Source organism: Diplodia corticola (assembly GCF_001883845.1).
Source record: "Diplodia corticola strain CBS 112549 chromosome Unknown scaffold70, whole genome shotgun sequence".
Classification (NCBI taxonomy): Eukaryota; Fungi; Ascomycota; class Dothideomycetes; order Botryosphaeriales; family Botryosphaeriaceae; genus Diplodia; species Diplodia corticola.
In genome coordinates, this window is record NW_017971549.1 from 70122 (window position 1) to 98119 (window position 27998).

At 58.4% G+C, this 27998-nt stretch overlaps 12 protein-coding genes across 12 annotated transcripts; 5 read left to right on the plus strand and 7 right to left on the minus strand.

Annotated features, from left to right (window-relative positions):
* Window positions 1-749: 749 nt before the first annotated feature.
* On the plus strand, window positions 750-2595 carry BKCO1_7000024 (wsc domain-containing protein; the record flags this gene model as incomplete). The annotated part of the gene is made up of 2 exons (XM_020278496.1): window positions 750-1120; window positions 1173-2595. 2 exons carry the CDS (start codon window positions 750-752, stop codon window positions 2593-2595), a joined length of 1794 nt encoding a protein of 597 aa, XP_020126136.1.
* A 2459-nt stretch (window positions 2596-5054) lies between these two features.
* On the plus strand, window positions 5055-5823 carry BKCO1_7000025 (glutathione s-transferase; the record flags this gene model as incomplete). Its single annotated transcript, XM_020278497.1, has 2 exons — window positions 5055-5197; window positions 5268-5823. The coding sequence occupies 2 exons, from the start codon at window positions 5055-5057 to the stop codon at window positions 5821-5823; spliced, it is 699 nt and encodes a 232-aa protein (XP_020126137.1).
* A 209-nt stretch (window positions 5824-6032) lies between these two features.
* BKCO1_7000026 (mitochondrial seryl-trna synthetase protein) lies at window positions 6033-6953 on the minus strand (the record flags this gene model as incomplete). Its single annotated transcript, XM_020278498.1, has 2 exons — window positions 6033-6595; window positions 6764-6953. The coding sequence occupies 2 exons, from the start codon at window positions 6951-6953 to the stop codon at window positions 6033-6035; spliced, it is 753 nt and encodes a 250-aa protein (XP_020126134.1).
* Window positions 6954-7270: 317 nt separating this feature from the next.
* BKCO1_7000027 (methylenetetrahydrofolate reductase) lies at window positions 7271-9410 on the minus strand (the record flags this gene model as incomplete). The annotated part of the gene is made up of 4 exons (XM_020278499.1): window positions 7271-7651; window positions 7709-8019; window positions 8076-9264; window positions 9324-9410. The coding sequence occupies 4 exons, from the start codon at window positions 9408-9410 to the stop codon at window positions 7271-7273; spliced, it is 1968 nt and encodes a 655-aa protein (XP_020126135.1).
* A 420-nt stretch (window positions 9411-9830) lies between these two features.
* Window positions 9831-11214, plus strand: BKCO1_7000028 (anthranilate phosphoribosyltransferase; the record flags this gene model as incomplete). The annotated part of the gene is made up of 2 exons (XM_020278500.1): window positions 9831-10148; window positions 10234-11214. The coding sequence occupies 2 exons, from the start codon at window positions 9831-9833 to the stop codon at window positions 11212-11214; spliced, it is 1299 nt and encodes a 432-aa protein (XP_020126138.1).
* Window positions 11215-13676: 2462 nt separating this feature from the next.
* Window positions 13677-14563, minus strand: BKCO1_7000029 (uncharacterized protein; the record flags this gene model as incomplete). Its single annotated transcript, XM_020278501.1, has 3 exons — window positions 13677-13960; window positions 14010-14196; window positions 14264-14563. 3 exons carry the CDS (start codon window positions 14561-14563, stop codon window positions 13677-13679), a joined length of 771 nt encoding a protein of 256 aa, XP_020126139.1.
* A 309-nt stretch (window positions 14564-14872) lies between these two features.
* Window positions 14873-15484, minus strand: BKCO1_7000030 (pebp-like protein; the record flags this gene model as incomplete). The annotated part of the gene is made up of 1 exon (XM_020278503.1): window positions 14873-15484. One exon carries the CDS (start codon window positions 15482-15484, stop codon window positions 14873-14875), a length of 612 nt encoding a protein of 203 aa, XP_020126172.1.
* Window positions 15485-16212: 728 nt separating this feature from the next.
* BKCO1_7000031 (exo-beta-protein) lies at window positions 16213-17100 on the minus strand (the record flags this gene model as incomplete). The annotated part of the gene is made up of 2 exons (XM_020278504.1): window positions 16213-16611; window positions 16705-17100. 2 exons carry the CDS (start codon window positions 17098-17100, stop codon window positions 16213-16215), a joined length of 795 nt encoding a protein of 264 aa, XP_020126171.1.
* Window positions 17101-17778: 678 nt separating this feature from the next.
* BKCO1_7000032 (phosphotransferase-like) lies at window positions 17779-20081 on the minus strand (the record flags this gene model as incomplete). Its single annotated transcript, XM_020278505.1, has 2 exons — window positions 17779-18591; window positions 19239-20081. The coding sequence occupies 2 exons, from the start codon at window positions 20079-20081 to the stop codon at window positions 17779-17781; spliced, it is 1656 nt and encodes a 551-aa protein (XP_020126174.1).
* Window positions 20082-20811: 730 nt separating this feature from the next.
* On the plus strand, window positions 20812-22808 carry BKCO1_7000033 (phosphate:h+ symporter; the record flags this gene model as incomplete). Its single annotated transcript, XM_020278506.1, has 4 exons — window positions 20812-20881; window positions 20940-21402; window positions 21460-22271; window positions 22375-22808. The coding sequence occupies 4 exons, from the start codon at window positions 20812-20814 to the stop codon at window positions 22806-22808; spliced, it is 1779 nt and encodes a 592-aa protein (XP_020126173.1).
* A 659-nt stretch (window positions 22809-23467) lies between these two features.
* Window positions 23468-24187, minus strand: BKCO1_7000034 (uncharacterized protein; the record flags this gene model as incomplete). Its single annotated transcript, XM_020278507.1, has 1 exon — window positions 23468-24187. The coding sequence occupies one exon, from the start codon at window positions 24185-24187 to the stop codon at window positions 23468-23470; it is 720 nt and encodes a 239-aa protein (XP_020126168.1).
* A 1316-nt stretch (window positions 24188-25503) lies between these two features.
* Window positions 25504-27997, plus strand: BKCO1_7000035 (3-isopropylmalate dehydratase; the record flags this gene model as incomplete). Its single annotated transcript, XM_020278508.1, has 4 exons — window positions 25504-25603; window positions 25657-25688; window positions 25747-25821; window positions 25883-27997. 4 exons carry the CDS (start codon window positions 25504-25506, stop codon window positions 27995-27997), a joined length of 2322 nt encoding a protein of 773 aa, XP_020126167.1.
* Between the last annotated feature and the right edge of the window lies 1 nt (window position 27998).

Below are 27998 nucleotides of genomic sequence, written 5' to 3' on the forward strand. Positions count from 1 at the left end.
GCGCGAGACTGCGAAGCGCGCGGGAAGTTGCTGGCTACACGGCGCGGCAACACCTGCCGGCACGTTGCAATGGCGGAGCGGTCAGACTTTGTTGATCGGCAGGAGGATGAGGAGCAGAGAGCGGGCCGCGGGCTGTCAGGAGCAGGAAAGGAGCGCAGAAAATGAGTGAGGAAGCAGAAGGGCTGAAACATTGGTAGGAGGGCAGGCGCAAGCCACCAACGGGGGTGCGGCAGCCTTCCTTCCCAAAAGAGATCTCGGCCGGCGAATGGGGATGCGGGAACGCCGCTCGCAAGCGCTGCCATTGCGCTGCCATTGCGCTGCCATTGCGCTGCCATTGCGCTGCCATTGCGCTGCCATTGGCCTCACCCCCCACTCGAAAATCAAAACTCACCTACCGGAAGCCGACCCTCTGCTCTCCGCCAGGACAGTGGCCCGGCCCTCGAAAGCCACCATGCGCCGCTAATGTGCGCTGAAGGAACGCACGAGATCCTTTGTTATCACACTGGCAATAGTTATATCTTGATCTCCTCTGTCTCACCCTCACCCGCTTCACCCGCTTCACCCGTTGTTCATATCTTTTCTGGCCCTGGCAGGCTCTTCACGCTCCTTGCCCCTCACCACGAGTCTGTGACTCGGCCGCTCTTTACCCGTCACTCATTCTGACCTGCCACTATTCTTCACTTCTTGCCCCCATATTCTTCGCCTCACACCATTTTTCATCGTGCGCACACCCACGGCTCCGCCTCAAAATGCTCGTCGACAAGCTTGCCTCTGCCGCCGTCCTCGCCGGCTTGACCTCTGTGGCCCGCGCCATTGACTGGAGCGCCATCGACTACCATGGCCACTACTTCCGACAGGAGTGGGTTGAGCCGCCCGTCGTCGTCGAGCGTCTGGATCCCATCTTGAACCCTGGCGCGCTTGCTTCCCACGTCCATTCCTTCATCGGTGCCAACGTCGTTTCTGCCGACACCGACTACGCCGACACCCAGGCTGCCTCCTGCAGCCAGGTCTACGTCAAGCCTGATCACAGTCTTTACTGGGCTCCTGCTCTGTACTTCCAGGACCCCACCAACAAGACTTTCACTCGCGTCAAGGAGCACCATCGTGTGCTCTACTACTTGTGAGTATTCCCCGCTCCCCGCCATGGCCAGGCCCTGACCTCTTTTCTGCAGCAACCGCGCCGCTGACCCGGACACTGGCGCCGAGAGCTTCGACCTCATCGAGGAGTTTCCCGAGGGCTTCAAGATGATCGCCGGTGACGCCAACCTGCGCGCCCCAGCCGCCACCAAGCAGCTGCAGGACTCCATCGAGTGGTTCTGCCACGGCCCCGATGTCAAGTCCAGCGGCTTTCCCGGCAACTTCACCTCGTGCCCCAACGGCTTCGCCGGCTCTGTCCGCTTCCCGTACTGCTGGAACGGTGAAGAGTTCAATGCCGACGACCCGCACGCCCACATGTCATATCCCAAGACCGACGCCGAGGGCAACGGTGCTCCCGACAGCGGAGCGTGCCCCACGACTCACCCGCACATCTTGCCCCACATCTTCATCGAGTTCTGGTTCGACACGGAACCCTTCGATGGCCTCTATGAGATGAGCGATCAGCCGTGGGTGGTTTCGAATGGTGATCCCACCGGCTATGGCTTCCACGCCGACTTCCTGAACGGCTGGGAGAAAGGCGTGTTGGAGAAGCAGATGAAGGAGTGCAACATTGGTGAATCCGGCGAGCCGCTGGAGAACTGCTTCGATACTTGGAAGAAGGATGGGCAGGAGGACCTTCGTGAGAACTGCTCACAGAAGACGTCGGTCACCGAGGTGGTCGATGGTTGGCTCGATGCCCTGCCCGGCTGCAACCCACTTCAGTATGGTCCGGAGAAGGCCGTCATGAAGACCAATTGCGGCGACACTGCAACCATCAACTCCGATGGCGCTTCCAGTGCTGGCACTTCCAGCTCCGCTGCTGCCTCGGCTGCCGATAGCTCATCTTCGGAGACAGCTTCAGCCCAAGATGCCCCCGTCGCGACCGCCAACTCTGCATCGATTTCCTCCTCGAAGACGTCTCTTGCTGTGACGCCTGTCGTCACTGAGGAAGCAGCCTCCACCACTGACAGCAACGGGAACGTCGTGTACGTCACTGTCACTTCCTACTATACCGCCTATGACGCCGCGCCAACGGCCTCTGCTGCTGCTACATCTGCGTCCAACGGCAATGTCACGCTCCCTGATGGCTGGACGAGCTCAGGCTGCCATAGCGATGCCGTCTCTTCGCGTTCTCTGTCTGGGAAGGTGCTCGCTTACTGGGGCGAACCCATCACGTCATCTGGCTGTGCGAAGTATTGCAACGAGCAAGGATTCAGCATTGCTGGTACCGAGTATGGTGAGCAGTGTTTCTGCGGTAACACCCTGACCCAGAGCGAGGTGCTTGACTCTACCAAGTGCGATATGGAGTGCAAAGGTGCTGCTGGAGAAATCTGCGGTGGAGAGGGAGCTTTGAGCATCTTCCTGAAGGATGGAACGAGCCTCAAGAGTAGAAAGAGGAGCCAGCACTTCCACAGGCATGTTGGCGGCGGCGCGAGCGTCCGCAGAGGGTTCTTCTAAGGCATGACAGCTCCGGGGTGGAGATTGAAGCGTCGGGGAGGCCTTTTTCTTCTTCTTCTTCATTTCCCTCCACTTCCTTCATCTCTTCTGAGATTTGCCTTCGAGGTGTTTAGAATTTCTCTTCTTCTTCTATGACTCCTTTTTCTTCTACATGATGATAGGCATATGCCTTGATGAATTATGAGTACAACGGCTCTGCTATGGCCTTTTCATTCGCTTCACGATAAAACCTCCTTTTTCGAGTTGACGACTGGATAGAGGGATGTGGCATTTCAAGCTAGTGCGAGTTTGTGCAATTTAGTACAGCTCAGTATAAACGCCTGGAACATCAAACAGTCTCGTGCGAGGAGAACGAACGTCATATGTAAGCTACAACGTAAACTATACCGGTGTAGCGTATAGAAGTAGGGTGGGAGCACTTAATTTGTACGCTTTCATGATGCACAGTTCTCCACCAGCCTAAAATAATAATGGGCTCCGGCTAGATATCGACAAGGGTTGTAAACCGGCCTCTTCCTTGCTTCGCCTGGCCTTGGCCCCCAGCCACAACCCCGCCCGCTCCGCGTGGTGATCGTTACACGAGAGTGCAACGACTTGACCACCGTTCCGCCTTCTTGCTTCTACACTCTGTAGCTACTCCTCTGGATCTCTGGCATATGAGTCACTGACTTGTCGCCCTTTCCACCCGGATTTACAACACCACCCGCGCGCAGCCCTCGTGTCATCCTGCTATCTACAGCTACCCGTCTGCCTGCGCCGTGCCCATTCCGCAAGGCTATTTCCGCAGAGGACAGCGAGGGTTACTCTAATTTTTCAGAACAAAAAGGAAAAGAGGAGCCCCGCTGCAAGACCAGTGCACGAGAACCACGGGAAATCCCGCCAGGACGTCAGTCAGCCATGGGCCATACGGACGACGACGCAACCGCCGCCCTCCACGTGCCTCCAGAGTTGGAATCCTGGTTCAATGCCACCCTTCTCTCGCCGGCCACCACCGACCCCCGGCACCGGGGTCGACGCGGGCACGCCCACCACACCACCGACCCGGACTGGGACGACCGGCTCCTGCGCTGCTGGCGGCTGCAAGCGTGCGGCTCGTGCCTGAGCAGCGATGCGCGATGCGGATGGTGTCCTTATGTCAGTGTTTTTGTTTTTTTTCTTCCTTCCTGATTCCCCAGCTACCCTCTCCCATTCTCCCGTCCATTTCGTATCCCCCTCCCCTTCCATTCAACAGGGTGAGGAAGAAGAAGAAGAAGAAGAAGAAGAAGAAGAGGCCAAAAAAAAGAAAGAAAGAGAGAAAGGATCGACGACAAGAGGAACTACCTAGCCCAACCCGCTCATAAGACAAGACCTCACCACACCTCACACCCCCACACGTACATACGTCCATACCCACCCACTGACCGCGGCGCCACGCACCACACTATCACAGTCATCCACCTGCGTCCCGCTCCCCACCCCCAGCGCCCACCGCTCATGGGCCGCTGCCCCGGCGCTACTCGCGCCCCTCGCCCACGCGCACATCTGCCCCCTCGCCCCAACCGAGCGCTTCGAGCTGCGCACCGCCGCGCTCGGCTGCGCCGTCTCCACCACGACCGCCCTGACCGCCGCCGGCGCCTTCCTGTGCGGCGTCGCCGCCGTCGCCGCCGCGCTGGGCGTCGCGTGGGCGGGCGCGCGGCTGGCGCGCGCGGCGAGGCGGGCCCGGAACGGGGTCGAGGTGAGGGTCGTGGAGGGGGGGATCAGGGGGTGGAACGGGGAGGTGTGGCGCGAGGAGGGGGTTTGGGTGAGGGAGAGGGAGGGGGGGAGACTGCTGGGGAGGAGGGGGCCGGGCGGCGGCGGCGGATGGTGGAGGGGGCGCCGGCGGCGGGGGGAGGAGGAGGAGGGGGGCGGTGGTGGTGGTGGAAGGGGAGGGGGAGGGGAAGGGGAGCGGACGGCTTTGCTGCGCCGGGCATGATGTCGATGTTAGATTTTTGTAATCCGTAATCAGGAAATCATTTGATGCAGAGAATAATGTGTATGTTTTTTGAGTCCAGGTGTGTGTAGACTTTCGGCTTTGCCGAGGTCCGAATTCGGTAGATCCGCAACTCTCGAGAGGGTGACGGCCGCCTGCTTGCCGCAAACGACACATCCAGAAGAAAGATTACCTAGAGCCGCGGTGCAGAGCGGATGATGGTGTTGAACTCAGCTGATTTCGCCACTGGTTTAGTAAGCAGACCCACATAGCTCGTGACCCTCCATCGACGTCACTGCCTCGGATGCCCTTCTAGAACACGGATACGCGCTGTAACCGATAGCCGAAACGCTGATGTCCGAATCATGCAGATGATACACCGTCGAACACCATTAATTATGGGCCACGCGCCCGCTGAGTCGCCGACTACTACGTATATAAACCTTGAGCCCCGCAGTGATATACCAAATCGCACCTCGGGTTGATCCACTAATCAACGAGTCTTGAAACCATGCCTCTCGTCGTCCACCACCTTCAGCGCTCCCAGTCGGACCGTGTCGTCTGGCTGTGCGAGGAGCTCGGCGTGCCCTACGAGCTCAAGATCTACCAGCGCGATCGCAAGACTCTGCTGGCGCCACCAGAATTGAAGGCCCTGTATGCTCTTGATCCGCGCCAACGGTCAACCCTCCAACGGACTCTCGCTGACAAAACCCCCGCTTTCCAGCCACCCGGCCGAGACGGCGCCCATCTTCGAGGATGGCGAGCTGAAGATGTCCGAATCCAGCGCCATCATGGAGTACATCATGACCAAGCACGGCAACGGCCGCTTCAAGGTGCCGCCGAGCGCGCCCAACTACGCCGACTACGTCTACTGGTTCCAATGGTCCGTCGGCACGCTGCAGCCCAGCATCCAGACGCCCATGACCCTGCAGCTGGCCGGCCTCACCGATAGCTCGATCCCCATCGTACAGGCCATGCAGGCCCGCGTCGCCAGGACCCTGAAGTGGATGGACAGCCGCCTGAAGGAGAAGCCGTACCTGGCAGGCGACGACTTCACCGCCGCCGACATCTACGCCGCCTTCACCGTCTCGACCATGCGCCTGTTCTGCCCCTTCCCTCTGACTGGTTACGACGGCATCCTGCAGTGGCTCCAGCGCTTGGCCGAGCGGCCGGCCTACAAGGCCACCATCGAGAAGGCCGAGAAGGGCGAGGACCGCGGAGTGGTACCGACCATCATGGCCGAGGCGCCGACGGCAATGTGGGCGTTTATCGAGAAATAGAGCAATTGGCATTCCAGGTGGATACATCTGAATCGAACCCAGAGTCCCCATCACCACCCGTAGCATCGCTTGTTGTATGCCAAATCAGTGACTGAAGACACCACCATATGTATGCCTCGATCTGTCCCAGAAACCCACCCGAACATCCACCCAGTATCCCCCCGCTCGAGAAGAGCCCATGCCACCCGCACAAACCCCCCAAACCCGCCTTAGCTCTTCCCAGCACCACCCCGGCCCGTCGGCGGCGGCGGCGGCGACGACGGCGACGGCGGCGATGACTTCGCCTTCCCCCCACGACCAAACAGCCTCCCCACCCCCCTCCCCACCGGCACCAGCACCGCCCTCGCAAACCACGGCGTCCCCCACAAGCTCACGGCCAGCCTGACGGGCAACAGGGCCTTCGTGACGGCCCAGGCCGTCGCCACCTCGACCAGGACCCTCACGCCGCCCTCGCCCCAGCCCCACGCGGCGCCGGCGCCGCGCCTCAGCCGCGACGCCCTCGCGCCCTCCTCGAGCTCGGCGACCGCCTCGTCGTCGTCGCCCGCGGCGATCCAGCCCTTGCGGCGGAAGTAGCGCCCGAAGCGCTCGACGCCCTGCTTGACCCACGCGCCCTCGGACACGTACGGCGGCAGCCAGTCGGCGTAGTGGAACGCCGCCGCGAGCCCCACGAGCGGCACCACCGCCGTCACCTCGTGCAGGACGAGGAAGGCGGCGACGTGCGTGAGCGGCGCGCGCCGGAGCGGCGAGAGGCGGCGTTGCAGGCGGCTGGGGACTGGATCGGTCGGGTGATGGATGTTAGCTACGTAGCTCGAGCGGCACTTGTTTGTATACCTAGGTCGATTCGGAGACGGGGTGGATCATCGGGGTGTATGTCTTGTACGGATGATGCCAAAGGCAAAAAAGGCGTGACGGATGGGGAGACGAGGGAAGGGAAGCTTACGGCGCGACATCACGCGGTCGAGGCGCGATTGCTTGCGAGCCGCTGCCGCTGCCGCCGTCCCTTCTTCCGAAGTCTCGGACGGAGGTGGCGGGGTGTTCTTGGCCGAGAACGGCCGTCTAGGATTGGCATTGCTTGCGCGGGGGAAGGAAGCTCTCGGGCGCACCAGTGGGCGCGATGCGAGTGCTCTCATGGCGGCCAGATGGTGATTGGGATAGAAGGTCGAGGCATGTCGAAAGGTGCGCGGGTGTTTGGGCGGGTCTGACGTATGCGCAGCTTCTAGGAGCTTGGGCCATGTGCAGAGATACTTTGTCATCCATCGTTACTGTATGTATGTACAATCATAGGCAGCCCTTTGAGAGTCAATCGGCTCTACGCTATATTACACCTGACTCTCCTCTTTTTGGTTTATGCAGTGTCGCCTTAAAAGGAGTCGAACGCCTTGCTCGTGCTATGTACACTTCGCCCTGCCCGTGGAAATCCCGCCAATTGCTTCAGCCCGCCAAATCCTTATTCCGCCAGCAGAAGACGCCAGAGAGCATCCTGTTCTACATAGTCATGGTGGATGATGTTGACCAGCCAGTAGTCGTCTCGGATATGTCCGAGCAAGTTCGCCGTTGCCGATCGAGGCGGGTAGATGTGCCGCCATTCCGACCAGATGCTGAACGCCTCCTCGAGCCATGCCCGGAAGGAAACCGACTCGATGATTGTAGGAGTCACGATCTCTTTACCGGCAAAAGATCCCCAAGTTACCGGGTTGACTGAATCCTCGTCGTTGGACGAATACTCTCCCGCGTGGTTGCCCGCAAAGTACGTCACGTCTGACAATTCGTCCAGCTTTGCTTGCAGCTTCGTCCAGTCAGCTGAGGAGAGGAAAAACTCGACGAAAGGCTATGACACGTCAGTGGTCTTCTCGTATGTGCTCATGCAGAAGTGGCAGCTCATTACCTTTTGGAACACATAACCATTCTTGGGGCCCCAGCCGAATATGGCATCCGTGCTTTTGATGCCGTTTACAGCCGGCTGGCTCGCGACGGACCACCACCCCTTCGCAATCAGCTTTAGTAACTGATCACGAATCGTCTCCGTCTCCTCGTTCAGCCCCTCCTCGCTCCAAGGTATCGCCTCGAGGTCGCCCATGATATGGCGTCGGAAAATGTCGGATATGTCTTCCACTGTTGTCGGGTACTTCCAAAGTTTAATTGCTTGCGGAATCGAAACGTGCAACGACACTCCATAGCCGTCGATTTCACCAAACGCTGTGGTGGTGCTTGTTAGGTAGCTTGATCCCGTGTCGAAATGGAAATGCACTGACCTGGTGATCTTGCGTCTCCCCATCGGCCATTCGGGAAGTCATCCCAGGTGGCCTCCCTGCCCAACGTTCCTTCACCCTCCGAGATGGCTAGCGTGTTGGCTCTGGTCATGATCTTGTCCTTCGGGACGCCTACTTCATCCGCCAGCGCTTCGTAGCTCTTGTTGCTAGAAGTCGATGGGCGGTCCACCACGACCCGATTGTGCGGGGTCGAGTTGGCTGAAGACAAGCGTCTCCTGTTCTTGACCTTGAGAGAATCACTCGGCGCGCCACCGTTCACAGGGATGTCATCAATCGTCACCGCTTCCTCGTCGTCACCGCCCGGCGATATGGCAGTTATCAGGTGACAGCGCTCGACTATATGAGCGACTGCCTTTTCCAAATTGAGAGTGTAGAAGTGGAAGCCCCTCGGACCTGGGTTCGGCCGCGCTTTGAGCTCTTCAACGACCTCACTCAGTATGTCCACGCCCACGCTCTTCACTGCTTCGTCATCGCCCTTGACGGCGTCAAGACGTTCGAGTAATGCGGGGGGAAGCTTCGCGTGGCTGAGCTTCGTTGTGCGGCGGAGGATCTGGTAGCTCTGGATTGGCATCAGGCCAGGAATGATGGGCATCGTCTTGAACACGCCCGAGGGGTCGTTACGAAGCATGGTTTCGAACTCCTCGTACGCCTTGATGTCAAAAAAGAGCTGCGTCATGATGAAATCGGCGCCAGCCTTGGTCTTCTCGATCAGGTAGGGCAGGTCGAACTTGGGATCCTGCTTGTCCGGGTGGGACTGGTCCGAGTGGCCCTCGGGGTATGCGGCGACACCAATGCAAAAGTAGTCGTCGTATTTACTGCGGATGTAGCGAACCAGATCAACAGCCCAGGTAAAGTCCTTGTTCGAGTCGTTGTCGGTGCCGGCGTGGCCCTCGCGGTACTCCTCGCTACGAGGCGGGTCGCCGCGAAGGGCAAGAATGTTCCGGACTCCCAGGGCCTTTGCCTGCTCGAGAGCATCGTCGACGAGCGAGCGACTCATGTTGGTGCAGGTCAAGTGCAGGCAGGTGGTAAGGCCGAGCTGGCGCTGCGTCAGCTCCGCGAGCTCGAGCGACTTGGATGCGGTGCTGCCGCCGGCGCCCCAGGTCACGGTGACGAACAGCGGACGCAGAGCGCTGGCCATGCGCTCCAGGCGGTTCTGGAGGTTGGCGAAGCCCTGGGCGCGAGGTCAGCGAAGGGTGGGCGGAGGGCGGGCATCGCGCGGGCATTGCGCACCATCTGCGTCTTGGGCGGGAAGAACTCGAGCGAAAAGTAGCGGCCATCGGGCGGCAGAGCGGCGAGCTTATCCGTGATCTTCTCCATGGCGGCGTGAGGGTCGATGGCAGGGTGTCTTTGCTGAGGAAGACATTCTGGGAGTTGGCTCTTCGGCGCGACGACGTGGGGCGGCAGCGGCGACTTGTACGGCTTATCTCACTGGTCAGACGGCTGCGCACGCACGGGCCTCCAATCGCTTACGTACGCAGAATGCCCTCCAGTGACGCTCCAGTGCGCGGCCGTTTGCAAAAAGTCACGCCAAGACGTCGGCGATCGGCGGTTGCAGGGGTGGTGGAAGCGGTGGAAGCGATGACCCACGGGTCCCGTCTCCGCCTGCTGCCCCGCCAGCGAACGCGCGCGGTTCCGCCGCCGAACAGTCATTTTATCTCCAACTCCCAAAGCCATCCTCTCGCATCTCCACGACCCAATTGCCCCAGCACCTCTCGTCTGAGAACACTCCAGACGACCATGGCTCAGGAGGGCAAGATTTCCATCACTCCGCTGCTCAAGCGACTCTGGCCCGACCTGCCAGTGCCCGATGCCCCGCCAATCACCGCCAACGAGATTGCTCTGGCCATTTCGCACATCTTCACCAACAGCCTTTCTCCCGTGCAGACCGGTGCACTCCTGACTGCCCTGCACTTCAAGGAGTATGACCGCAAAGCCGATGTCCTCTTCAAATGTGCCGGCGCAATGCGCGACGCCGCCGCACAAGTCGACAAGAAAGCCCTGCGCGAGGTCCTGAAGAAGAACGTGCGGAAGGAAGGAAGCTACCGCGGTGGACTGGTATGGTATGCCCGATTGCTACTGCTCGCAGTTCAGCTTCAGCCCCGAGATACGACTTCCCGCTGATTCGCTCAACCTCCTGCAGTGTGACATTGTAGGCACTGGCGGCGACTCGCACAACACCTACAACGTCAGCACAACCTCTTCCATCCTGGCCTCGTCGCTGCTCCGCCTGAGCAAACATGGCAATCGCTCCTCGACGTCCAAGTCCGGCTCCGCCGACCTGCTCGACAGCACTCAGCCGCGCGCCCCCGTCATCAGCGCCGTCACACCCTCGACGCTCCAAGACATCTACGAGACTACCAACTACGCCTTCCTCTTCGCCCCAATCTTCCACCCAGCCATGAAATACGTCGCACCCATCCGCAAGGAACTGGGCTGGCGCACAATCTTCAACCTGCTGGGGCCGTTGACCAACCCGGTCGAGGCTTTGATCGAGGCGCGCGTCATCGGCGTCGCCCGCCGCGACGTCGGCCCCGTCTTCGCCGAGGTGCTGAAGCTGGCCGGCGCGCGCAAGGCGCTGGTCATCTGCGGCAACGAGGACCTGGACGAGCTGAGCTGCGCCGGCCCAAGCAGCTGCTGGATGCTCAAGGAGCGGCCCAACCCGGACTTCCGCGGCCCCAAGGACGAGGCCGACGAGGACTACACCACCTCCGACGACGACGATGCCCCGCCGCGCACCATTGTCGCCATCGAGCACTTCGAGGTCGCCCCCGAGGACTTTGGCCTGCCGCGCCACGCCCTCACCGAGGTCAGCCCCGGCAAAGAGGCCCACGAGAACGCGCAGATCTTGATGAAGCTGCTCCGGAACGAGCTGCCGCCCGACGACCCCATCCTGCACTTTGTTCTGATCAACACGGCCGCACTGTTTGTCGTCAGCGGCATTTGCGAGGCCGACGAGAGCAGCATGGGTTCCGGCGACGACGGCAACGTCATCACTGAGAGGGGCCCTGGCGGCTGCCGCTGGAAGGAAGGCGTCAGGAGAGCGCGCTGGGCGATCGAGAGCGGCGAGGCGCTGAAGCAGTGGGAAGCTTTCGTCGAGGTCACGAATAGAGTTAAGGCGTAAAGGGTATTTATTTCTGGTAAAAAGAAAGCTCATTGAATGAGGCGGCGCTGTGTCGGGAAAGGACTTTCAATCCGACATCTCGCCATGCCTACGTTCCGACTTGTTGGAAAATCGCATAAGACTGGAGTAGAATGCAATGGTGTTCGCCAGGCGTGAAAGCTATCGCCTGGCCGCCGTAGGCCTCCGAGAATGCCCTCGAACTTTCTTCTTTGTTTTTCGTTGTGTGACTTTGGTGAACCTCTTACAACCGAGGTACGCTGAATAGCCCATGAGGGTCCGATTGTCGTTCGAGAACATTAGCTGACACAACCATTGTGGTCCTAAAGCTAGTGAGGATTTGGCTAATGGACTAACTTATGTAAAAACAGGTAAACCGGCGCCCTACGATCTTGAAAAGTTCCTCCTCCTATGCCACCTCTTGGCCGCGTATCCCATCATATAGAGGATCGCCACTATCCCTTTTATATTATTATTTTTGTACGAATACCCGTCTGTATTTTCGTTGTAGACGAGGTGTAGGTACTCTCGATCGTCGAAAATGTAATCCAGAGTTATTGGTGATTTCGTCCACGTTTCATTCTTCAGCTTGTTGATAAAGTGCTCCAACAACGAAAGGGACATACAAAGGCTTCCATATTTGTAAGCGACTGCGAGAGATTCTAAATCCAAATGTCTCAAAATGATTGTGTACGTACCATTATACTCCCGGCAGAATTACTACGGCTAGCTTAAGCTTCCCCTTTACTATATCGATATCGTACAGGTGATAAAGGGAATCATCGATGAACACGCCCACCCAGAACATAATAACCAACTGTTAAAGGTAGAGTAAATTCGAAAAATGCCTAGCCTTCCTAGGCTTATTCCAGACAAATAGTGAGTATTCGGTTGACTCTAGCCAGAAAATCATTGTCAGAAGAATAGTGCTAACAGAGGCCAGCATTATTGTGGAAAAAGCGCTTATCCTCATGATGTCCCCATAGTAGAGCCATGTAGTAAGCCCGAGCTCAACAACAGCGAGGAGCAACTGCAAACTCCGTAGAGCGTCGTTCGTGCTCAAAATGCACTTGGCGTTCTCCCCTGGTCCTAATGTTTCCAGATGTTCGGAATTTAGCCTGCGCGTTTTTCGGGTATTCGGTAATGTACCAAGCCACTGTTTGAACCAAAACCTTGTAGACCTTTGTGCCCGAATCTCTGCGTCAACGAACAATTCTGCCCATTCATCCTGAGTTCCTTTAGGGGGGCAGATGGGTCCCTGGAGAGGAGTGAGACGATGCTGCACACCAAGCTCAAGGCGATAATGAGAGCCGCTTTCATGGCTGCTACAATCACTTCGTGCTTGCTCGTCGAAGTTCGAAACCCAGAGACGATAAGTGGCACTCCAGCGAAGAGGATACTGGTTGGAAGAGCGTATAATCCAGCCTGAACAAGAATCCACGCGCGACTCAGAGAAAGTTGCTGGTCCTCGCTGAACCATGGCTTCAAAGGTGCAGGTCGCGGCCATCTAGTCATATCTGCGAACAAAGATAAGTGTTGGTGTGGTTACACAAGGGCTCATATATAGTCGAACGCTTACCGCATTCAATGTAGAGTTCGGTTCCTTCTTGGACTGGACAAGCGGCAACTTCTCCGAACCCAAGTTCCCCTCCTCGCAGGCAGGTGACATGAGCACGAGATTGCCAGCTGGCCAGCATTGCGTTATTGCGTCGTCTTCGTATTAGGGCGCAGAATGCGGTACAAGACTCCGTTGTCAGGAAGCCATCTCTACGATACTCGGGTGGTAGCACCAGGCACCACTCATCGCCAGGTTGATAGCTTTCCAATCTAGAGTCTGGCTGCAGGCGTAGGAGCTGATGGTTCACCTCGTCTTTCAGGAGAATCCTATCCGTATTGAGTGTGCGAAACCGGTACATTTGAAACTTTGGGGTCCGTAGGGGTCCAATACATCGGCCTTCGATGTAAGTTGTGACAAAGACTGTGGGACGCATGGCGCTTGCGCCGTGAATCGCAGTTGGGACCCATTTGTTTCGAGGCTCATTTGTAGTTTTTGGTCCCTTGTTGAACAGGATTGATGCCGGAAATGTGGGGAAAACGTTCAAAATGGCTTTCATCCGTATGTTCAGTTGAAGCAAGCACATGTGTGGATGCAATTGCAACTATGGCTGGTGCATTTCTCCGCTCAGGTGCCGTTACTGGTCTCCTGAGATGATGTTCCTATTGAGCTGGAGACCTGGAGCGCGAGGCCGATTTCAGGGGTGAGGAAGGATCTTCTTGGTGCCAGGCATATCGGCTCCCTGCAGTCGCACAATTGTAAATGTCGTCATCGAGAATGCCATGCAACTGGCGCGTGTTTTGCACGCGCTTGAACCACGCGTTGATGGTCTGGACCCTCGCATTTGGCGCGTATCCATGTGCCTGTATGTTTTCATTTCCCCCCGCTCAAATAGGGTTGCCTTGTGCTTCTACTGCCTGGAATTCCAGGCAATGCAGTCCTCAAACTTGACTGCGCTGCCACCGAAAATATCCAAGGCACTTCCAATGGTCAAGTCGATATTGCCATTGCTGAGCCTCCTGACCGTTTCCAAATCCTCCAAGCTCCTACCACCGCCGGCATACGTCACTGGAATGCTGCACCACGCGGACAGCTTCCTCACGAGCTCGTGGTCGATGCCCTGCTGGAGGCCCTCGTTGTCGGCAGCGTGAACGAGGAATTCGGAGCAGTAGGGCTCGAGGAGGGATATCGACTCTGCGAAGCGTCAGGCCCTGCAGACCTCTCCAAGGGTCAACACGCTTACCTTGATTGAGCTCCATGTCGGTGATGGTCTGCCATTTGTTCATGGCGACGAACCAGGCGGCGCCTTGTCTCCTGCAGCTGAGATCGATGACCAGCTTCTCCTTGTCGCCGCCCAGCGACTCCAGGACCGCCTGCAGGCGCTCGAGCGAAAACTTGCCGGATGGGAAGAGATACGACGTGATGATGACCTACTATTCTCCCGCGTCAGCCAGTCGGTTCCCCCCCTCTTTGCCCCAGTCTTCGCTCCCCGCTCACCTTGTCCGCGCCCCTCTCTACCCACGTCGCTGCGTTCGCATCGGTTATGCCGCCGCCGACCTGCAAGCTGTTGGGCCACGCCCTCACAGCCTCGGTCGCAGCGTCCTCATTTCCGGGGCCAAGCATGATTACGTGCGCGCCGGCAAGGGCGTTGTCCCTGTAGAGCTTCGCGAAGTGGGCGGCCGGCAGCTCCGAGACGTGGTTGGTCTTGAGGTCGGCGTCGGTGGTGGTCAGCGTGCCGCCGACGATCTGCTTGACAGAGCCGGCGTGCAGGTCGATGCATGGGCGGAAGCGCGTCATTGTTCCAGTGTTCGTTTCGGTTTGTGAGGTTCAAGAGATGATGGGGTGTGCGAATTGACGAGCGACTGCGAATGGTGGGGCGCGCCGTGTACCTACCAGACCTACCAGACCCCGCCCGCCGCGGGGGTCTTCGGCGGGCGACTTTTTTTTATGCCGCCAGCCGGCCGCCAGCCGCCGCCCGCCCCGCCACCGCCCAGTGCACGCAACTCACAGAATTAGAAAATCAAGTTAGGCGCACAGAACATGGATTATCACGCCACTCGTGGGAGAGATGGAGCTGGGAAAGCCAAAGTGAACTGCAAGAAGCACTCAGGGCTGCCACGTCCGCTCATAAACACCGACCCAAGAGCCCCAGCCGACGACCTTGCCCTTGATGGCTTCTGCAATCTTCGACTTGCCAACCTTGGAGCCCAGAGCCTGAAGATCGAGAGGCTCGCTCAACGCAACAAGCTCGTAGAAGTACCGATGCGGACCATGGCCAACAAGCGGCCTTGGGCCTATGTAGTGTTTCCCCCGAATGTTGGGTATCCAACGAAACCCGCCTTGCAAGGCATTCGCATCCAAGAGCTGGATGTCCCCATTCGTGACCTGGGTCGTCTCTGCCGGGATGGCGTAGAAGAGACAGTGGGCAATCGGGAAGGGGATGGGCGCGTCTGCATCCTCACAAACGAGCATGTACTCTTTGACGTCAAGGTGAGCTGGCTTCGTCCAGGTCAAGTGTGGGAATTCCTCCTTGCCGTCCTGGGTAAGGTCGACGGCCATGTGCGATCCTGACGGGCCGCTCTGCGAGCATTCGATTGTCATGTTCGGCTCCGGGAGACGGGCGAAGGCAGCCGACTTGATGAAGAGTTTCGCATCATGAGCTCGGATGCTGTAGAACAGCCTGGACAGGTAGTATTCAATGTACTGTAGGATTCCCATGGTTGGCGTGAAGACAGTCTATCCCGTCTTGAGATTTGGAATGGGGTTTGCTGTGGAATGCGACTTGATCAACTTATAGGGCTGTAGGCATACCGGAATCGAGGCTGAGGGTTGCGATGCGTCGCAGCAAAGGTGGACGAGTGGAACTCTTATTATTTAACCCCTCATGCCCTTCCACCTGAGACAATCAGCACTAAGCGTTGGAGATGTGGCGAATGATGCAGCGATGGAGCCTATTCGCTGGGGCCGGGCGGCGAGTGCTGTTTAGGATCGGGGCAGGCGCGGGTCGGACGCTCCGTTCCGCCGACCCACATCAACCGGGCTTGTCATCCTGGACATTGGCTTCTTTGCCCTGTGCCGATGTCTATGTTTCCTTTTTCCTCCTGCTTGCCAATAGAATTACAAGATGACGTGGCATGAAACTCCCCGGATCCAGCGGGTGGCATTCTTCAAGGTTCCACGAATATGTGCATTCCGAGGAAAGTCCCAGAACAATTCCCGCATCCGGTAATCATATAAAGCGGGAAGACATGTTTTGTTTCTTCTCGGGAAACCAATCACCAACCACAGGGAGAATGCCGCATGTTCCAAGCGTAAACATGCCTAGTAAACCTTCCGGCATCCTACAGCTCCACCAGTGAAGCCGAAGAAACCCAAACTGCCACCTCCCAGAGGCTCAACAGACACAACAAAAACAGCCCGGCTCAGAGCCACCCACGGCCACCCCCTCAATATCCACACCCCCTCCCCCTCCCATCCCATCCCATCAACCTATTCGCCACATCGTTCACATAACTCACCGTCCCCACCCCACCCGTCTCATCGTAATCGCTCGCATCCACCACCTTGCCCGTGTTGAACGCGCGCAGCGCCCGGAACGGCTGCCCCCCGCCCGGCGCCCCCATGTTCGCCCACGCCTCGCCGTCGGCGCCGTTGAACAGCCACGCGAAGCCGGGCCCGCCGTCGGGCCAGCCCCCGGGCGTGCCGAGCACGCCGTTGCGGATCATGGTGCCGATGCTGGACGACGGGTGCGCCGCGTCGAACGAGACCGACCCGGGGCTGGCCTGCATGATGCCGCAGTTGCGCTTTTGCTCGCCCGTGCAGCGCACCCCGAGGTCGCCGCTGGACTGTGTTTTTTTTCATGGTGTTCTTGGTTAGCCTGCTGGCGGCTTTCTCTCTCTCTCTCTCTCTCTCTCTCTCTCTCTCTCTCTCTCTCTTACCTCCTGCACGATTATGGCGAGGATGATGCGCGCATCGGTTTTCGTCTGGGCCGCAATCTGGAGGATCTTCTTGCGCAGGATTCGGTTGTTGGCGGCCGAGTTGTGTGAGCGGAGAGCTGGCAGGTTGATGTCCCAGAGAGTGTTAAACGACGCCCAGTCCGTGACATATGGATAATTGGCTCCATGGAAGCACTGGTAGTCGGGTGGATTGTCTACAACGGCTTTCGCCACACCCGGAGAATAAGGCCTATACCAGGCGAGGGAGTCCTTGTTGGTGATCTTCTTGAAACCGTCAAAGGAAACATAACGTTTTGGAAAAGTAACGAGAGCCGGAGCGGCTGAGACGAATTCTGTGAAGAAGGCTAACACGAGAGCCCAGAACTGTAGGGATATCATTATTGCGAACAAGGCTTGGAGATGTTGTAACGAGTGACTGTACTCTTTTTGAATAAAGGACGAAACTCGCGTGAAGCTGCAAGTCGCGATGAAAACGAAAGCCAGGAATATGTGTTGAGGATCATGGTGGAGAAATATGCTTTATCGATCTTTAGCTTGACTGTCAACACCGCAAACATGGAGCCTTTGTGGACAAGGCGGATGCTCAAGAAATTAAAGTCGGAGTCCAGCTCGTCGATTTTTTGACAACGCAGACGGATCTAGACAGTTACTCATGGCCCTGAATACCTTGAGCGGTAGAGTTTTGTCTCCTAAGCGATGTTTTGCAAAACGCATTCGGGAGTAAAGAATTCAACAGAAGGTAACAAGCCTGACCAGCAGTGTCTCCATTTCATGGTATACCTAGAAATGGAAGGCTGTACAAAAAGACAAGCGGGATTGGCGGCAAACATTGCATTCTTCTGACCGAGAACATTGCTCCGATGCCTAAAGTTGCCACTCGTCAACGTAGAAAGCAGAAACGAGTGTATGCCTTGGGCAGGCAAACAGTAAATACCAAATATTCGAGTATCAGCAGCGGTGCTGAATCACCGAGGGTATCGTAGTAGAAGTTCCTTGCTGTCGCAGCGAGCGCTCCGGATTTGTTGCATTGCCAAAGGCGACGACTCGGGGAGCAGGTCACTGGCCCGACACTTCCTGTATGCCAGCTCCAGCTTTCGTCTTCTTTTTCCCCATGAGCTTGGCAAGGACGTCCTCCTCCCTCGACTCCTGGCTGTCTTCACCAGTATCCATCTCGTCGTCGGCGTCGGCGTCTTCATTACTTTCACTGTCGCTATCCATCTTGTTCGGATCTCTATCCTTTAGTACACCGAGGCCCAGATTTAGTTCGATATAGCTCTCATCGCCTTCTCCCACATTTTCCAGGGACATTGCTGCTAGCTTTCCTGCAGCGCGATCTCTCTCAAGCTCGTCGTTTGCAGCAGCCAATTGCGGCAGGAATGCCTTCAGACGCTCGCCAAGTGCTGACGATGGGGGAGCTTGTCGCTGGTAGATTCTACGGCGAGCCTCGGCATCGGGCGGTAGAGGTAGCGATGTAATCTCTTCCGTATCCATAGGCGTGTCTTCTTCGTCTGACTCGGAGCTGGGCTCCTCGGAAGATGTGCTGACGACGCTCGAATCCGACTCGGCATCGCTTGCCTCACCCATAGAGTGATCGCCGTGCGCGGGGGTAGTCGCAGTCGCGGTCGCTGCAGCGGCGGGCTTGACGGCGGCGGCGCTTTCGCCGCTCGATAGCGACGGACTCGACTTGCGGTGGGTTCGGCGTGGAAGAGTGGCGGCCGTTTGGGGCGCTGCGTCGGCAGAGAAGTCTCCACACAGCTCTGGCTTGCTGGCCATGATTTCTGGGTTATAGAGGTACTCGGTGGTGGAGATGATCTTCTCTGGCGTGTGGCTGGCGGTCGGCGAACATTTTCGACCGGGGTGGCCGCAATTCTGCCAGGGCGGTCAGAAGGCGGGTGGGTGGACCCTGTCGGAAGCCCGGAGGTACCTAGGCCAATCGAATCACTAAGGAACTAGTAATAATGTAATAGTCAGCCTAGTAGCTAATAGTGCCCCAATAACTCTATATCTAGAGCTGTGCCATAACAAACCCCAAGCATTCGATCAAAGTGACGGACACTGTATAATCCCGATTCTGCAGTACCACTAAGCATCGAATACGGCAGTCCTGACCTTGGCCAATCTCATTCATGTGGTTCTGTAGCAGGACCAAGACGTTCTAGAGTGAGCTGGCAAAATGGGATTTCATATCTTATTCGTAAAAGCCCAGATACCTCATGCTCGTGAACAAGCTAAGGATCTTTATATGACTGCGTGAGCAGCCTTATTACTGTATGCCTCCTCCCCTCCCAAGGTGGTGCCTATAATGCAGGCTGACGACCAGGCGGAAAAGGACAGTGATTAACTTCGCATCCGCCCTGAAGCCCGACTCAAACCGCCTCCCCTGCCCCACCCCTCCTCCCATCCTTCCACCCCCCTCTACCCTTCCCGCCGCCGCCACCCCTTCCGCGTCTACCCCCACCCGCATCCCCTTTCATCCCCCCAACCCCACCATCCCCCACCACAACCCCATCCCTCACCAACACCCGTCCCAACTTCCTATCCTCGACCCTCTCGAAAAACTCCACGCCCAACACCCCTCCCTTCTCTACATCCCCTTCCGTCAAGATGACCCCATTCGCACTGCGCCAAAACGGCACGCCCGCAGCCAGCGCCTTCCTTAGATCGACATACACGAGCACGCGAGACGAGTTGCGCATGCCAGAGATGACGGGCGGTGGCTGGACGACATCCTTTACCTCGCCCTCGCCCTCGCCCTGAGCCGCCGCAGCCGGAGCCTCGCCCTCAGCCTCAGCCTCAGCCGCCGCGTCCTCAATCCTGGCAAACCCCCTCGGCAGCCCCGGCGCCAGATGCACGTGGTTCCTCCCCATCGGCTTGAGTCCGCCCGCAGCGAGGATGGCCGGCCAAGCCGCGGCCGTGGTCCCGTGGACGCACATTGCGGGGAAGTCGTCGTCGGTTTCGGCAGTCAGCGGCGCGAGGAGGCCTTCGCTCGCGACGGACGCCATGCTGTGGCCCTGGTTGGCGCGGATGAGGAAGCGGGCGGGGTCGGAGTCGTCGGAGTCGGCGGAGTCGGGCGTCGTCTCGGAGACGGGGATGAGGGAGAAGCGTTGCTTGTCGTTGGCGGCGACGATGGCGCGGAGCTCGGCGAAGCTGACGTGCAGCGACTTCATCGTGTTTGTCTGGAGCAGCGCCCGCACCGACACGTACCCGCCCTCGCCCAGCGTCAAGCCTTCGGCCTCGGCCGAGTGGCGCAGGATCCGGCTCATCTTCTTCGACACCTGCACCTCGCGCGGCAGCGCACCGCCTCCGCCTCTTCCTCTTCCTCTTCCTCCTCTGCTGCTACCCCCGCGGGGGGACGACATGGTGCGACGACCTGCTGCTGAGGCTGCTGCTGCGCGGAATGGTGCGAGGCGATGAATGGTGGCGGTAGACAGAAAGCATAGGTGGATGTCACGTGATGGGTTTGGTGCTGCTGTGATGGGGGATAGGACGAAAGAACCCGTTGGTGATGGCTTGCGAGCGGTGAGGATGCTGTCGGATGGTGATGCCTATTTGTGTTGCAGGTTGTGGATGGAGGAGGTGTTGGTGTCGTCGAGGCGCGGGGCAACGAGTGAGGAAGGAAGTCCGACTGGCATGCATGACTCATGCAAGGGTCTTGCGGCAACGAGTTTTTCGGCCGCGCAGTGATGATCCATTTCGCTCACCGCGCCTCGCGGCATGACTGCAAGTATTCATTGTGTAGCTGCTTGGTCGTATGTTTCCACATCATTGGCAACTATGGTCTTCACTAATAATGACTCTCCATCGCACTCTTCACGCTTCATCTCAACAACACCACCCGTGGTATCTATCCGAGCACCTTCCCTCCCGCTCCAACCAACAACCATCCGCTTGGCGATTCGAGACTCGTCTGACTTGCGGCTATCTGCTGGTGCAAACATGGTTCTCCATTGGCCTCCCGCCCAGCTTTTCAGAAAGGCCACGCAAAACGCCTCATAGCCCGCAGTCGAGGTAGCCCCTACTTAAGCCGTGCCTGCCGTGCTATCGGCAGTGCCCCCTCCACCGCTGACTGATCGCCGCCGCCCGCCAACCATGGCCGCTCCAGTTGTCCACAAGACCTCTGGCGGAAACGCCGCCTTCCACAACTTCCACAACGACTTCGGTACGCTTTTTCCCCTTTGCGGCATCGACTCTGACGACTGATGCTTGCTCATCATCAGCCCACATTGCGGATCCCAACGAGCGCAGGCGTCTCGCCCTCGCCGAGATCGACAAGGCTCCCTTCGGCTGGTACCATGTGCGTGCCGTTGTCGTCGCCGGCATTGGCTTCTTCACCGATGCATACGACATCTTCGCCATCAACCTGGCCACTCCCATGCTGGGCGTCGCCTACTGGAACCACAACAAGGGCCAGATGCCCGAGCCCGCCGACACTGCCATCAAGCTCTCGACCAGCTCCGGCACCGTCATCGGCCAGGTCGGCTTCGGCATTCTGGCCGACATGGTCGGCCGCAAGAAGATGTACGGTCTCGAGCTCATCCTGATCATCTTCGCTACCCTGGCCCAGGCTCTTTCTGCCCCCTCCGAGTCCATGTCCATCGTCGGGCTCCTGGCCTTCTGGCGTGTGCTCATGGGCATTGGCATTGGTGGCGACTACCCCCTGAGTTCCATCATCACCTCCGAGTGCGTAGCCATGGTGGCCCCGTCGTAGCCGCCACTTTGTCTCTGACTGAACCGCAGGTTCGCTACCACCAAGTGGAGAGGAGCCATGATGGGCTCCGTCTTTGCCATGCAGGGTTTCGGCCAATTTGGCGCCGCCATCATCGCCCTCATCGTCACCGCCGGCTTCAAGGAGTCTCTCGAGACGGCCTCGTCGGCCGCCACCTGCACCGGTGTCTGCTCCCTGGCCGTGGACAAGATGTGGCGCGTCATCATCGGCTTTGGCGCCGTGCCCGGCTGCATCGCCCTCTACTACCGTCTGACCATCCCCGAGACGCCCCGCTACACCTTCGACGTCGCCCGCAACACTGTCAAGGCCGGCTCCGACGTCAAGGCCTACAAGGCGGGCGAGCACCAGGGCCACCCCGACCAGATCACGCGTGTGCACGCCATGACCGAGGACGCGCCCCAGTTCGATGTGCCGCAGGCATCGTGGCGCGACTTTCTCGCCCACTACAGCCAGTGGAAGTACGGCAAGGTGCTGCTGGGCACTGCGGGCTCGTGGTTCCTCCTCGATGTCGCCTTTTATGGACTGGGCCTCAACAACACCATCATCCTGACCCAGATCGGCTACGGAACGAGCCACACCAAGAACATGTACCACTACTTCTTCAACTCGGCCGTCGGCAACCTCATCCTCATCTGCGCCGGCTCCATCCCCGGTTACTGGTTCACGGTCGCAACCGTCGACACTGTCGGCCGCAAGCCCATCCAGCTCATGGGCTTCACCATCCTCACCATCCTCTTCTGCATCATCGGCTTCGCCTACCACAAGCTCAGCTCCAGCGGCCTCCTCGCCCTCTACGTCATCTGCCAGTTCTTCTTCAACTTCGGTAAGCTCCACCCTTTCCCTCTCCGCTGATGTCCTTACAGCATCCCTGCCTTCCTCTCTCTCCCCGGCCTCCTTGACTAACCACCTTTTTTTTTTCTCTCAAGGCCCCAACGCAACGACCTTCATCGTCCCCGGCGAATGCTTCCCGACGCGCTACCGCTCGTCGTCGCACGGCGTGTCGGCGGCGTCGGGCAAGATGGGCGCCATCATCGCCCAGGTCCTCATCGGCCCCCTGCGCACGCGCGGCGCCACGGCCGACGACGCCTCGCCCTGGCTCAACCACGTCATGCAGATCTACGCCCTCTTCATGTTCCTCGGCATCGCCACCTCGCTGCTCATCCCCGAGACCAGGCGCAAGACGCTCGAGCAGCTGGCCGGCGAGGTGCCCGGCACCCCCGAGTACGATGCCCGCCACGCCGGCGGCGGCGGCGCCAATGGCAACGCGCCGCGGCAGGGAAGCGAGGGTGATGAGGTCATGGCGTTGGGAGAGGAGGGCGGGGTCGCTAGTGAGTCGTATGAGAAGGGTGAGGCGGTGTAATAAGTAGGGATGGTATGGGACGGCATGGGATGGCGTGGGGGTGGAGTAGGATAGGATAGGATGTGGTATCCCGGTTTTTTCTTGTTTTCTTTTTGTTGGTTTGCCTGAATAACTCTGGTCGGGGTTGCAACGGGTTTTGGGGGGAGGGAGGGAGGGAGGGAGGGAGGGAGGGAGGGAGTTCTTCCCCTGTTACAAAATTATTCTACGACATCTTTGGGAAGGTTGACTGGGTTGGCTTAATATACCAGTAGAAGGGAAGTGGACAGGAAATGGTAAGGAGGCGATGATAAAACGATTCAACTGCCTACAACTAGTTCATTGGGATTGGCCACTGCGTTTGTCCTCCGTAACGATATACTATCTTCTGTCAAAACGGTCGTGATTGGCCAACCCCTCCCCATCATCACCTCAAGCATCGTGTATACAAACAGCCGTAGCTATAACAGTAGAAGAACAAGAAAACACAAAATCGATGCGCGAATCCATCGTCCCATCTCCCGCACTGCGTTAATCCGCAAGCTCTGCCGTACCGCAATGATGTGCCGTCTTTTACCGCCCGGCCACTCGCCCAAATGGATCGGCGGGAAGGGGGCATGGAGGGAGAGAGAGGCAAGCCAGTTGGTAAGACATCGACGATCTGAATCCGGCACATAGCCCACTTAACGCACGCGACCGTTATCACCGTCCTTCACCGGCCCTCCTCCCACGGGGAAGTACTGCTTATTATTGGGGTTAATGCTCCAGTGGATGACCGCCTTGCCGATCCTCTCCTCGAGGTAGCCGCCCTTCTTGCACTTTTTGATGATGGTCATGTAGGCTGCGACGCACTCGCCCTCGCCGAGCGAGTATGATTTGTTAGCAGCGCCGTAGCCCTCGCCGTTCACGACCTTATTGTCAACGTGGAAGATGTACCACACGATGGAGATCTCCCTCTGTTTGACCTGCGACCAGATCTGGCTGCCCCACTCGATGGAATCGCCCGCGTACTTCTTGCAGAACTCTTTCGCTCTCTTCCGCATCTTCGAGCGCATCCCGCGCCACCCTTTTAGGCACTTCAGGGCCATCTGCTCGGTCTGGGCGGGGGCCTGGGCGGCGTCCTTGGCGGGCTTGTCGTCGTCTTCGTAGTCGTCGTCGTCCTTGTCCTTCTTCTTCTTGTGCTGTAGCTGATGCTCCTGCTGTAGCTGATGCTCCTGCTGTAGCTGATGCTCCTGCTGTAGCTGATGCTCCTGCTGGTGGTGGTCGTCGCGCGGGGAGAGGCCGCGTTCTGCGGCGGAGCTGGGGAAGACGGCAGGGGTTGCGCTCGCCGGGACGGCCCCCATGGTCGACGCAGCCAACAAGGCCAAAGCGGCCCAGGCCACAAGAGCTGGCCTGAAAATCATGCCGGTTGTCTCTTCGATGTGCGGCAGTGAGATGAGATGATTGGGGCTGAGTGTTGACAAGACGCGACTGGGATCTTGCCAGCCCTTTTATATTCGAAAAAAAATGCGGGATAATGCACGAAAGGAAGCAGGGGATGGACTGGGGTGGGACTGGGGGAAACTTACCAAGGGTCACTGCACTAGGCGTTGCTTTGCTAGCTGCCCTTCTGTTTACATCCCCAACGTCCAGCGAAGATGGACCTCAACTCAAGTGCCTGACATGGCATATCCTTTCGAGTGCCGTCGCAATGGCTCGGTACAGCGTGAGGCGACTTGAAGGTCTTGTGCCATCAAAATCACCATCATCGGTTTACGACCTTCATCATCGGTTTACGATGATGGTGGGAAACACTTGATATGTGCATTATTGTTGGGTTGGACATGAGCACTGATGGGTCGCATTCATTAGTGGGTCTGCTGGGCAGTGATGCTAGCCTTGACCAAGGGCGGCAAAGGCAGGTTGCTGTTCCGATGGCAATGTTGCCTCCCTGGCCGAACCCTCTCTCGTGGTGGCCGAGAAGTCCGTGATGCGTGCTTTTGCATGCGCAGCTCGTCCTCCCTGGTGTGGCGGTCGGACGGCATGGCTGCGGGCGTCAGGCGAGCAACAACGGTGTGAGTCTCCTACCGTGGGCGGGATGCAGCCCGGTTGCAGTTTGTTTGCCACGGAGAGTGCTGCGGATTCCGGAGGCGCTCACCTTTCTTCGACGAGGGCGCGACTTCCCCGTACGCTTCGACGAGCACGACAAAAGTCAATGTTGAACGTTTGGACACTTTGAAATCAGGCTTGGAAATGCTGGTGTGTTGCCGTGTCCTTTGTAATCAAACAAATTAACTTGCAACTGCGCCAGGAACGTACCGCCCCGATCTGGAAGCCGTCTTTCTTCTTTTTTTTTTTTTTGAAGTTCCGGGTTCGATTGTTCGATTCCCGCCGGGGGCGCCGCGCCGCGCCGCGCTTTCGAAGCCGGAAAGAAGAGAGAGACGCCAGATGACGCGGGATCGGTGCATGTAGGTAGAACGCGCGCGGTAGAGGGAAAACACGTCATGCGACCGCCACCTTAACCCCTCGTAGCGCGGTCGTGCCTGAGCCAATGACAGGTGGCGAGATTGCCGCTTATCCCAAAATCTTCCCCACACTCCGATACCGGCCGGCCAGCTCGTCGGCACGCCACTATTTCTAGCGGGCGGCAACCGCTGTTTCCTGTCTCAGCACTGTCAGTCCTCCCAGCTTCTTCTCTTCCGTCTCTCCTCTTCCTAGATACCCGTTCCCCACTTTCAAAATGCCCGGCGCAGTCAGAGGCCCGCGGACCCTGTACGACAAGGTCTTCGAGGACCACATCGTCGAAGAGAAGGAGGATGGCACCGTCCTTCTGTACATTGGTGCGTGGCAGCAGCTCGCCCGTCGCCGCTCGCATCGCTGACATGCTGCGCAGACAGACATTTGGTGCACGAGGTGACTTCGCCGGTAAGTGTCGCTGCCAGACGCCGCGCTGCCGATGACGTCGCGCTAACGATCGTCGCAGCAAGCCTTCGAGGGGCTTCGCAACGCGAGCAGGAAGGTCCGGAGACCCGACTGCACCCTCGTCACCACCGACCATGTAGGTTCCCGGCCATGTTGCACCGCTCCCCGCTCTCGTCCGCTGACTGACGCGCCTCCAGAACATCCCCACCTCGTCGAGGAAAAACTTCAAGGACGTCAACACCTTCATCGAGGAGGATGACTCGCGAACCCAATGCGCCACGCTCGAGGAGAACGTCAAGGCTTTCGGTCTGACCTACTTTGGCATGGGCGACAAGAGGCAGGGCATCGTCCACATCATTGGCCCGGAGCAGGGCTTCACCCTTCCCGCCACCACCGTCGTTTGCGGTGACTCGCACACCTCCACTCACGGCGCCTTTGGCGCCTTGGCCTTCGGAATCGGCACCTCCGAAGTCGAGCACGTCCTCGCCACCCAGACCCTGATCTCCAAGAGGAGTAAGAACATGAAGGTCGAGGTCGATGGCGAGCTGGCCCCCGGTGTCACCAGCAAGGACATCGTGCTCCACGTCATTGGTATCATCGGCACCGCCGGTGGTACTGGATCCGTCATCGAATTCTGCGGCTCCGCCATCAGGAATCTGAGCATGGAGGCTCGCATGTCCATTTGCAACATGTCCATCGAGGCTGGTGCGCGTGCGGGCATGATTGCCCCTGACCAGATTACTTTCGAGTACCTCAAGGGCAGGCCTCTCGCCCCCAAGGTCGACAGCACCGAGTGGAAAAAGGCCATCGCCTACTGGTCGACCCTCAAGACCGACGAGGGTGCCAAGTTCGATGAGGAGATTTACGTCAATGCCAAGGATATCGCCCCCACCGTTTCTTGGGGAACCTCGCCTCAGGACGTCGTTCCCATCACCGGCCTTGTTCCCAGCCCTGATGACTTCCAGGACGAGATCAAGAAGAAGGCCTGCGTCCGCGCTCTTCAGTACATGGGTCTCACTGCCGGCGTCCCCATGGAGGAGATTCCGGTCGATAAGGTCTTCATCGGCTCCTGCACCAATGCTCGTATCGAGGATTTGCGCGAGGCCGCCAAGATTGTCAAGGGCAACAAGATCGCTTCCAACATCAAGCGTGCCATGATTGTTCCCGGCTCTGGTCTTGTGAAGAAGCAAGCCGAGGCCGAGGGTCTCGACAAGGTGTTCCTGGACGCTGGTTTCGAGTTCAGGGAGGCCGGGTGCTCCATGTGTCTTGGCATGAACCCTGACATCCTTTCTCCCGGCGAGCGCTGCGCCAGTACCTCGAACCGCAACTTTGAGGGCCGCCAGGGTGCCGGCGGCCGGACACACTTGATGTCCCCTGCGATGGCTGCTTCTGCTGCCATCACTGGCAGACTCTGCGATGTCAGGAAGGTTGCCCCTCCCTCTGCATCTGTCGACAAGGGTTCGCCGAAGCTCGAGCTCGAGGCCAACGTCAGCGACATTGAGAGCGATGCGGATCTCGACAAGATTCTCGACGACCCGGTGGATTCTCAGGGCAACTCGGCAGAGACTGGTGCTCCTTCCAGCACTGGTGGCATGGCCAAGTTCACTCAGCTCAAGGGCATCGCCGCCCCTATGGACGTTGCAAATATCGATACCGATGCGATTATTCCCAAGCAGTTCCTCAAGACTATCAAGCGCTCTGGTCTGGGTTCCGCCCTCTTCAACGCCTGGAGATTCGACCCCGCCACGGGCGCCGAGAACCCCGACTTCGTCCTCAACAAGGAACCCTACAGGAACTCCAAGATCCTTGTCTGCACTGGCCCCAACTTCGGCTGTGGATCCTCGCGTGAGCATGCTCCCTGGTCTCTTCTCGACTTTGGCATTCTCTCCATCATCGCCCCTAGCTTTGGTGATATCTTCTTCAACAACTCGTTTAAGAACGGCATGCTTCCTATTCGCATTTCCGACCAGGCTACGCTCGAGAAGATCGCGGCCGAGGCCGAGGCTGGCAAGGAGATCGAGGTGGACCTTCCTGCCCAAGTCATCAAGGACGCGGATGGCAATGTTCTCGCCGAGTTCGAGGTCGAGCAGTTTAGGAAACACTGCCTCGTCAACGGTCTCGATGACATCGGGCTCACCATGCAAAAGCAGGACCAGATCAACAGGTTCGAGGAGAAGAGGACGCGCGAGTGGCCGTGGTTGGACGGCCAGGGCTACCTCTCGAAACACCGCACTGGTCCCGTCAAGATCGAGGCGGCACCTGTGCCCAAGACGAACAGGGGCGAGGTGTTGAAGGAGCCTTTGGAGTGGTAAA